Raw genomic sequence first — 11,298 nt, 5'->3', positions numbered from 1 at the left:
GAACCTTGAGATCATTCAATATATTGTTTTGTAAGTCACTTGATGACACATTATGGAACATCTTTGAGTGTCAGTCTGTGTTGACCTACCTCATTCTTTAGTATAGTAGTGATGTGGAAGTATTCTATTGTGTGGAAGGACTGTAATTTATTTAACCACTCCTTATTCATGGACACTTAGATAGCTTTCAGCTTAACAGTATTACAGTGCTGTTACAAACACTTTTGCCTTTAGGTGCAAGTATTTCTGTAGGCTCACTTCCTGTGACTTGAATTTCCAAGCCAATTGCTTACCGAAATGTATGACAGATTGCTATCTGGCAACGTCATACAGCAGTGCCTGAGAGGGCCTGGTTTCCCACAGTCTCACCAGTCAAAATGATCAATTTTGATTGGTTAAAACATCTCATTTAAAATTTCATTTAGGCTGGGCGCGGTGGCTCACGCCTGTAATCCCAGCACTTTGGGAGGCCGAGGCGGGTGGATCACGAGGTCAGAAGATCGAGACCATCCTGGCTAACACAGTGAAATCCTGTCTCTACTAAAAATACAAGAAATTAGCCTGGTGTGGTGGCGGGCGCCTGTAGTCCCAGCTACTCTGGAGGCTGAGGCAGGAGAATGGCGTGAACCCAGGAGGCGGAGGTTGCAGTGAGCCGAGATCATGCCACTGCACTCCAGCCTGGGCAACAGAGCGAAACTCCATCTCAAAAAAAAACAAAAAACAAAAAACAAAATTTCATTTAAAAACTGAATGAACTAAAGCATTTTTCACAATCACTTGCCAACTTATGTCCTTTGCCTGCTTTTCTATTGTATCTTTTCCTTTTTGATGTATAGATTTTGAACCATAATGATAAGTGACAATGTGTCCTATGTTTTGTCAACATTTTACCTACTCTTTTATCTTTTGTTACTCTATGTCTTTTGCAATAGTTTTATTTTTTTAATATATTCAGCTTATTAATCTTATTAAGAATGTTTTTTTTTTGCTCTGATCTCTGCCAAATGTTAGCATATTTATATATTTGTGTGGATTGTGAATTGTGATAGAATCTTTTTTTGAGAATGTATTTGGCCCCTTTTCAGGGAGTTCTTTCTGGGGGCTTATGCAATATATTTACTAGCTGCTGTGTGTACTTCTTGTCTTCCCATGCAATACATGATGCCTGGCAGTAGGTAAATCTGTCCTCTACTAGAAATTATTAAAAATATTTTTCCCATGTGTTTTTCTAATACTGTGATGGAGCAAATACATACATACTTATTCCATTTTGAATTTTTCCTGTATGGCATAATTCTAATTTTTTTATAGTTAATTATCCAAACATCATATATTGAATCATTATTCTTTTATCTACTGATTTGAAATGCTACCCTTATCACATAACTTCCTATATAATGTGTTTTTGTTGGGACTCTGGTTCCATTTTGTGTCTATTCTTATTTGTAAGTTTTGAAATGTGTGAGAAAGTGTTTTGAGATTTAATGTTTATAATGTTATTTTGTAAGTATTCCCAATAACTTGTGGGTTAATGCAATGACAATGATTATTGTATTTTCCACCAATTCAGAAAGCCTTTGTGGTAGTACAGAAGGAGCCCCATTAGGTCTTAGAGCCACGGCACTTTTTATATGGAAAAGAACTATGCAGATTTGTGACTTGTTAATTCTCAACTGTTGGTTTACTATTCGGAGAGTCCCCTTTATCCATATGATAAATGTTTACATAATGAGAAGCTAGTCTGTGCTATGTTCAGGCACATGGGACATATACAACAGTAATGAGGCAGAAAGGGCTCCTGCCCTCACAAAGTTTATAGTCTAGTAGGGGAATAGATCACTGCAATGAACACAGTTAGGAGAGTTGCAAGTAACAGAGATTTCCAGCTCTAAAATGAGTATTACCATGAGGTTTTTGTTTTTTGTTTTTTTTTTTGAGATGAAGTCTTGCTCTGTCATCCAGGCTGGAGTGCAGTGGCGCGATCTCAGCTCACCGCAACCTCCACCTCCCAGGTTCAAGCAATTCTTCTCCTGCCTCAGCCTCCCCAGTAGCTAGAACTACAGTCACGTGCCACCACGCCTGGCTAATTTTTGTATTTTTAGTAGAGATAGGGTTTCACCATATTGGCCAGCCTGGTCTTGAACTCCTGACCTCAAGTGATCCGCCTGCCTTGGCCTCCCAAAGTGCTGGGATTACAGGCGTGAGCCATCGTACCCGGCCTCCATGAGTTTTAAAGAATCCACAAAAAATGAATTTCTAAATTGTTTCTCCACATAGACACCTAAAACAAAATGGTAAAATTCAATGCTGTTCTGAAAGCTTAACAATATGGTCAGTATTTACAACAGTTAGGACGTTCCAAGGATGAGGGACACCAAAAGGATGAGGGATACCAAAGGCCATCCTTTAAGATAGAAACAACACATCAGAAGATGGCCATCTCCATAGATGGTTTGTAAACATGTTACTGACAAGAACTTGAAATAGTGAAGATGTTCAGAAGGCCACATGTTATCTTTAGAACAAAAAATATAACTGGAAAAAAGTCCGATTTGAGTAAGTTGCATTCTAATTGATGTAAAGAATCATGAGTTAATAAAAGCTGGGACCTATATGAAACTCAGAAGTGGGGCCAGAGAAATCATGTTAAGCAGAATGAGTCCATGTCTAAGAGGAAAGAGGCAGCTGGATGGTCGTGGCAGCAGAGTGCAGTGGAGAGAACACAGGCTGTGTCAGGGCTGCCTGCATTCCACTTTTTTTTTTTGAGTTGGAGTTTTGCTCTTGTTGCCCAGGCTGGAGTGCAATGGCGTGATCTCAGCTCACTGCAACCTCCGCCTTCCAGGTTCAAGTGATTTTCCAGCGTCAGCCTCCCGAGTAGCTGGGATTACAGGCACCCGCTACCACACCTGGCTAATTTTTGTATTTTTTTTTTTTTTTTTAGTAGAGATGGGGTTTCACCCATGTTGGACAGGCTGGTCTCGAACTCCCGACCTCAGGTGATCAGCCTGCCTTGGCCTCCCAAATTGTTGGGGTTACAGGCGTGAGCCACCGCGCCCAGCCTGCATTCTACTTTAATAGCTAGGAGACCTCTGCAGCTATCAGTTGAAGTCAGTCAGAGCTGAAATTGAACGTTTTACCTTGGGTATCTGGGCAACTTTGGGCAAGTGACAATCCCTCTGGGGTTTAGTTTCCTCTCCAAAAAAGGTTGATAACACATTCAATCCTGAACAACCTGAAAAGGAGGCAAGGTGAAAACACCTGGTCCAATGCATAAGTGATCAATACTTGTTACATCCCCTACTTTTTTCTTGTGTAATCAGAAATACGCTTTGCGTCGAGGATCATTCAGCCTAACCCAGTTAATGAATGACATGTTGGTCTCTAGGCAACCTTCCCATTGGCCTTGACATGTACTTTCCCCAGCAGGAGGAGCCCCTTCTGAATGTCCAGCCTTCCTCATTCTGTTAGACCCACCTATAGCTTCCTTGTAAGCTAATAAATCAGCAACATGGTTTATCAGTGTCCTGAGGTTTTGCTTAGCACAACCTTTGGAATATGGTTATAGTTTGGTTGAGTGAATAAAACTATGTCTCTAAACCTGTAAAAATTGAAGACTACTTTTAAATACTTCCTATCAGTGAATCTCCTCAATAGTTACAAATTCAGAATCTTCTAAATATGTAAGAAGATCTTGAAAAATTGGCATAGTGTTCGCTACCTTATAAGGAATGGTGGAAACTGAGGCAGAATTGGAAAGGCACACACTACTTGCTGGGACCCAGTATCAATTGCTGTCTTTGTCCTTATGAACAGAATCAAGATATTGTTCATAGCTAGACAGCAACACATCTAGCTAAAAATAACTTTCTTGAAGCTAGAGATGGGCATCTGACAGATTTTGCTAAGACAGAAGGAAAATTCTGCCCTTGACTTCTGGGAAATTTTGCTTTCTTGCCCTAGTACTGTTTGACCCATTTTCCTTGCCAATTCTTGTTTCTTTTCTGGAATGTGGATATAATAGCTGGAGCTGTGGCAGCCACTTCCAGGCCAAGGAAAGGCCAAGGATATTTAAAGCGCTGTTGACATTCTTGAGCTATAGAATTAACTGCCTACTTCTGAGCAACTGCCTTCTGAGCTTGGTTTCTTAAGGAAAGAAAATAAACTCTAAGCCCTCTAGAATTTGTGAAAGGAAAATAAAAACTTGGGACCCCCAATTCACTCCGCCAAAAGGAAAAAAATGAAGCTGAAAGCTGAGTTATGCAAGAAACTGCATTTCCTTTTGTTCCTAAGCAGATAGCTACAGATAAAAGGTTAAATATCTCCACAGGTAGTTACTCTACGTTCACCTTATCTATGTGCTGAGTGCAAGATAAATACATAACTATTTCCCTATCTGCTCCTTTTCTCCTGCAACATGTGGGTTCAGTGATGTGACCATACCCCTCTTCTTTCCCCTCCAGCTCACTTTTCTCCTTTAAATATTGAAACCCTCAAATTCATCTCTGGAGAAAGGCACAGACCACAGACTGTTTCTGTGATTCCATGTCATTTCTTCCAGGCATGTCCTTCACCTTGGCAAAATAAACTTCTAAATTGAGACATGTCTCACATACTTATTGATTTACAACTTGTAAGCCTGTTTGGTTGCTTTTGGTTACTTGCAGTCAAATATAATCCCAAATTGATACAGTAAAGTTTCGATTGGCTTTAAAATATTATGCAGGTCAGCCTATAATTTATTACATTTATCTCTACCATTACAATGTTTCTGAATTATGAATATTTCTGAATTATGTAAAATGGAAAGCCTATCATTATCAAGGTGTCTGTATCTGGAAGATAGCTGTATTAAGCTGTTTTTAAAATTTATTGGATTATCACATTACATATAGATAACTAGTCCTTTTTAAACCAAAAAATCTGGCAGGCTATCTGGGACCACTGTTGTAAAAGAATCTTTTCTCAACAGCTGTTTATTTCCTGTTTGCCATAATAATTCAGAATTATCTCTACTAATGACATGCACTGAAGTTTTGATTTTGGGATAAAATTGTTTCTAATTCTGCAATGCTCAGGACTACACTAAGATACTCAATCTTTTAGAATAATAACGAGTTCAGTTTTGTAAATATATTCTACTACAATATGTGCTTACCCTTCTATAGCATAGAAGGGGAATCATTTGGCCAGTTCTTGCTGATGGAACGAGTGACAGCAATGTGTTTTGCATGTAAGCCTGGCTCGTAAAACCTCTCCATAGGCAATCCTTCGTGGGGAATGGAGGCGATTCTCAACCTTGGAAGCTATATGTTGATTACAGTACTTTCATCAGCCCGGGCTAAAAACTGAGCCAAGTAGATCTGATTGCCAAGCTGTTCACTTTTCCAGAACTGTTAGATAAACTAGAAATAAACTATTATGTTTAAGCCATTCCATATCTTCAGTTTATATTTTCTAGCACTTAGCTAATACAAGCTGTATTAAGAGCTGAATTGTACTTATTCATTAATTTGATATGAGTGTTTCCATGTGCCACCCCAGCTGCATGGCCTCACCTTGCTTTCTAACCAGACTGGCCCTTGCAAGTGGCTCATACCATTCCATGCTGGTGCAGCCAGATCCCAGCTGAGGGCAGTAACATATTTACCATCATGAAGTTTCCATTCATAGGTCATAAAGCTAAATCTGCATTTTCTTCCCCCCATTCCATTTCCTAGTGACATTCGTTCCAGAAAAAGCAACCTCCAGCTCCACCCTCTCCCATCTATGTTGACTTCAGATGTGAGCTAATCACCTCCAGCTGTACTGGCCCCCAGCGCTCTGCTGGCCTAGTTTCACATGCCAGTGCAGGAAAACAAGGCCTCATGATTCCAACTCTTTCAGAAAAGAGATTTCCAAATGTCATTTAAAGCAATAGAAACCTTTTTTTCAAATGAAATCTCCGGCTACAACCCAATCTATAAAACTCTTCTGATTGAAGTGGGAATGGTAAAGCTTCTCTTGCCGTATTCAGAGCCAATTCTCAGGTAGGACCCAAGCCTCTTATCTGCTGGGGCTTTAGCTAGTTACTGTGGAGCTTTATGTTTATTGATACTGTCTTCTGCCTTCAAATAGCCCCAGATTCTCGGGAATAGGTCCCAGCAAATTGCTGCACTTAAGTTTGGAAATTCAAGTCAACTAGCTCAGAACTGGTGCAGTCTTACGAGGATGAGCCAAGCAATTTCCTGGGTCTTAGAATGGTGTTGAGGCAGAAAAGAGTCTAGAGACAGGAAGCCCAAGGCCTTCTTGTAATTGGACTAAGAGGAAAACCCCACCTTTCCAGGACCAAGTAATGAGGGGCCAAATGCCCATGCCTCTCTGAACCTCCCCTCCCCTATGTCACAAATGGGTATGTCTGTAATTGGTCCATTCTGGAACTTTCATTTGCTTATACATTACAGGCAGGATGCCTCTGATTGGTTCTGGGCAGAATCCTGCCTCTGATTGGTCCTGGGCTGAATTCTTCATTTGTGTAGGGTGTAACCTATCAGAGGCCTCTAAAGGGTACTTAGGGGTGTTACCATGCTCTTGTAATTCAATAAAAACCCAGGAACATTATAATCAGGGCTCTTGAGCCATGTGCTCAAGCCCACTTCCACTCTGTGGAGTGTACTTTCACTTCAAAAAATCTATGCTTTAATCTTCCACGGCTTTGTCTGAGCATTTTGTTCAATTCTTTGTTCAACATGCCAAGGACCTGGACAACTCATGGTTAAGAACATCCATCCGGTTACAGTGTCGTGGCTGAATGGAGAAATACTGTTAGAATTAGAATTTAGTGAAATGAATTTAGTACCGAGAACAGAGAACCATTAAGCTAAAGCAGCTTTGAAGTCAATCTCTTTTCCTTCCTGTTTGCAGAACCAAATATACCCCGCCCCGAGGTAGTTTGATATGTTTTCTTTGATTAGCCCTTGGTCAGTTGAGTACTGTGGCTAGGACTTGAAAATATTCTGATTTATATATAAATTGGGCTCAATAAGTGGGCACCATTCACAAAGAGGTAGAAGGAAGAAAGACTGAATTTCTGAGCTACTGTTAAGCCAGTACATGACCCCCACATCAGTATTTAGTGAAGATCTATCAGGATCTCTGACAACACCTCTACTCTCCATGGCTGTCATGACTGAGGCCAACTAGGGAGATGGGAAGTGGTGTCTAGAGGTCCTTGTCTTCCCAGGGGCCTAGGTGTTGTTGAAAAATAACACACTGAAAATGTCTAATTTGTCTGCACACAGTTTTGGCTTGTTCATGTTTTAAGGTGTGTTTTTATTTACAAAGTGAGATAATGATTACAAACAGATGATGCAGTAACAAACAGATAACTGATAACTCCATTTTCATGAAAAAGTATATAAATATATTACAGGAAATTCTATATAGTAAACATTAGAAATTGATACAGTAAACATTTGCTACTTTTTTCTATGCCAATATTACTGTCATTTAAAGCTTAAATACTGGTTTCAAGTATCCCCTATAAAATAACTATTAAAATATTGGAAAACATTTTTGCTATAAACCAGATTGGTGCATTAAAAATAGACTCACCATGTCCTTGTAACAATGTCTGCTATCATCAAATGATGCCTTTAATCATCCCTAAGATCTGCATTGTTTGGTTAGTGTTAAAATTTTGTAAATAATTATCATAGGTTAAAGTAGCTGTAAAAATACAGCATTTCAATATTATTTATTTTCAAGAAGAATACCCCTCTAAGATAGAGGAGAACATGCATGTTGTATGAACTTGCTGCTCTGTGATCTTTATTTTGGATAGAGAGCAGGAGTCTGCTGGAGGTTAAGGAGAGAAATGGAAATGCATCCAGAGGCTCTTTTCATGTCACTTCAGAAGCTGAGGCTGCTGTTTTTGCTCTTCTTCTGCTTGAAGACGTGTCAGGACATAAAGGATGACTTGATAGCAGAAAATATATTGATCCTATGGCCAAAAAAAGTGAGATACAATACTTTAGATGTATAATGTAAATATTATATATATATAGCTATACCACTATTGGAAGTGATGTTGGATGAGTTTTGAAAATATGGAAAAATTTTGTTAGAATGTTGAATGCAAGAAACGGTGTAGGCTGGGCACGGTGGCTCACACCTGTAATCCCAGCACTTGGGGAGGCTGAGGCGGGTGGATCACGAGGTCAAGAGATTGAGACCATCCTGGCCAACATGGTAAAACTCTGTCTCTACTAAAAATACAAAAATTAGCTGGGCGTCGTGGCACGCGCCTGTAGTCCCAGCTACTTGGGAGGCTGAGGCAGGAGAATCGCTTGACACAGGAGGCGGAGGTTGCAGTGAGCCGAGATTGTGCCAGAGTGAGACTCAGTCTCAAAAAAAAAAAAAAAAAAAAAAAAAAGAAGCAGGGTATAGAATTGTGTGGTATTATAAAAATTATAAAAAAATAGAAACCAGATTGGCAAAACAAGAAAAGAAAAAGCCTGAGGGATGCGGGATGGAACTATCCTAGAGTGCTAACTGAAGTTGTCTTTGATTGGTGGGCCACTACAATATTTTTTGTGCTTTGATTATACTTAGTGGAAAAATAACCTTCCTACATAATTTCTTCTGGATTTGTTGAGCTCATTTTGATGTTTTAAAATGTCAAAAAATTAACAGCTTAAGAAGCTATTCAAAATAATTGTCTTGCCAGGCATGGTGGTTCATGCCTGTAATCTCAGAGGCCGAGGCAGGTGGATCACTTGAGGCCAGGAGTTCAAGACCAGCCTGGCCAACATGGTGAAATCCCATCTCTACTAAAGTGAGGTGGCAGGCACCTGTAATCCCAGCTACTCAGGAAGGTGAGGCAGGAGAATCACTTGAACCTGGGAGGTGGAGGTTGCAGTGAGCAGAGATCACGGACTGTGCTCCAGCCTGGGTGACAGAGTGAGGCTCCATCTCAAAAAACAAACAAACAAACAAACCAAAAAATAAGTCTTTAAATATTTTGGAACAACAGCATGAAAATCAAAGTTCTTTGAAAATGAACTCCTTTGGTGAAATTATTTTCTATTAAGTTGATGGTGCAGAGATCTGACTTTTTTTGGCAAGGAATTGAGTCTGCAAATAAAAAACTCACAATATATTAAATGAAAAGTAATAAAACAACAACCACAGTTGAATCTCATTTAAAATAGCTACATGTGTGAGCTATTTTATATATAGTATGTGTGAGCATGAAGGAGTGTGCACATGTGTTTAGGACAAAGAATATAAGAACATCTCCTAAAAACATTAACAGCTCTCTGACAGTAGGAATACAAGTGGCCTTTTAAGTTTCTTTTTTGCTTATCTGTATTTTAACTTTTCCACACATTCATCCTTGACTCTTTCTCTGACACCACATACAACCCATTAGCAAATCTACTTCACATCACGTCCTGTTTCTTTCACTCTGTCCACACTTACCACTCCAGCTGTAGCCACCCCTGCTTGTCACCTAATTGATCTCCTTGCTTATAACACTACACCTTCCTCCCCAGACTTGGTATCATTTTAACACAGCAGGTTAGTAGTCCTTTAAAATGTGAGTCAGATCACTGCCACTCCAGGCTCCCATTTCACTCAGAGAAAAGCCAAAGTCCTGGACCCTGTCACCTCCCCTCTAACCTCACCTCCTCCTTCACTCTTCCTTCTCTAGTGCCCTGCCCGCCACAGTGGCTGTGACCATACCTGAACACACAAGACCCTTGGACTTCCACACAGGTGGTCCCTCTGCCTGAAAGGCTCTTGTCCCCAGAGATCTACATGACCCTCTCCTTTGCCTTCAAATCTTTGCTTAAGTGTTACTTCGTCAATGGTGCCACCCTGTTTAAAATCGTACCCCCAATCTGCCATGACTGATTCCCTTTACCTATTTCATTTTTCTTTTCTCTAAAGCACTTACCACTTTCAGGGATCCTATATAATTTACATATTTAACATGTCTATGGTCTTCCATCCTTATCAGTATCCTGCAAGAATATCTTTGTTATTCTAGCAAGGATCTTTGTTTTATTCACTGATGTGCTCCAGGCACCTAGAAGAGTTCCTAATACAAAGTAAGCACTCAATAAATATCTGCTGAATGAACAAATGAATGAATGAACTTTCTAGGTGTAAAGTGCTGCTTATAACAATCAAAATGTTTTCCTTACCTAAAAAGCGTGATTATAAATCAGCTTAATAGTTAGAAGACAAGTTGAATTAAAAAGGTTTATGAAAGGAAAGTAGGCAAATGCTAATTTTTAAAGATAGTAAATTTCCCTATTTTTCAAGAGGTAGAGAAATGTTAATTTATGGATATTTGAAAACGGCTTCTACATCCCCCACTCTTCCATTATAAACAAAAAGGATTGTGGAACTCTTCAGTGAAGACAGACACTCTTAATACGGCACTCCCTGTGAAGGACGCCATTGTGTCAGTGGGTGATGGTTTCCTTTCAGGTATGAGAAACGAAAATCATCAAAAGAGGATAAATGGACCCATGTATTCACACTCCTTACAGAATGTCTTCTTGAAGCTAAGCAACTCCAGCCTGCCTTGCTGTGTTCCAGTCAATGCTGATGAATCCATTACTTCTCAGGGAATTTCTGTAGCGAGAATGTTACCTTCTATCTCTTTTTCAGGTTGGAAATAGGGAAGGAATGCCATTAATTACATAGTATTTTGTACCATTCTCAAACTCTGTCCCCAGCATGCTATCCCATTCTCTGTAATCTCTTCAGTGCAGATATTGCATTTTTAAATTAAAAGGCAACATTTTAAAAAGCTTGGAAGTATTTTAATTTTTTTCTGAATTAGTCCTCATTTAAAAAAAAATGCCCCTCACTGCAGTAAATGTTTGGTTTTATGCTCTAACATGGGAACTCTCAAAAAAGAAAAATGGTTTAATAGGAACCTTAAAAAATATTAGAATCTTTACAAAAATTCTCATTAGGAGGCCCAGCCATGACTCACCTCCGTCTGAACCATTCCGTGTCTTTGTAGTCTCATGCAGCGCACCAAATCAGAGATGTCAAACTGTCAGAGGAAACCACATATGTGTTAGATTCAAAGGATAACTGGATTTGAATCTCAAAAGGATCACAGAGGGGAGGCTTATGTAAGATTCTGTATCCCACTCTTCTCCCCTTCCGGTAGTCTTGGGAAACTCTCCTGGACAAAATGGCTTGGCGAATGGACTTTGTCATCACTTGGTATTCTTATTTTTGATCTTTCTAGGAATTAGGGAAGGTTAATCTATTTGAAAATCCCCCAAAGAAAAG

At 39.6% G+C, this 11,298-nt stretch overlaps 1 protein-coding gene across 20 annotated transcripts in view; it reads right to left on the bottom strand.

Moving 5' to 3' along the window:
* Positions 1–7,287: 7,287 nt before the first annotated feature.
* PTPN13 (protein tyrosine phosphatase non-receptor type 13) overlaps positions 7,288–11,298 on the bottom strand; it is a 225,410-nt gene continuing 221,399 nt past the window's right edge. For all 20 annotated transcript variants that reach the window (XM_055111581.2, XM_034958880.3, XM_055111582.2 and 17 more), the window contains 2 exons: positions 10,991–11,053; positions 7,288–7,978 (listed from right to left, as the gene is read on the bottom strand). In XM_055111581.2, the coding sequence (XP_054967556.2) occupies positions 7,883–7,978; positions 10,991–11,053 (159 nt within the window). In that variant the 3' untranslated portion in view covers positions 7,288–7,882. The remainder of the gene's footprint in view (positions 7,979–10,990; positions 11,054–11,298) is intronic.

This window comes from Pan paniscus, chromosome 3, assembly GCF_029289425.2.
Source record: "Pan paniscus chromosome 3, NHGRI_mPanPan1-v2.0_pri, whole genome shotgun sequence".
NCBI lineage: Eukaryota > Metazoa > Chordata > Mammalia > Primates > Hominidae > Pan > Pan paniscus.
This window is presented reverse-complemented; position numbering and strand designations above follow the sequence as displayed.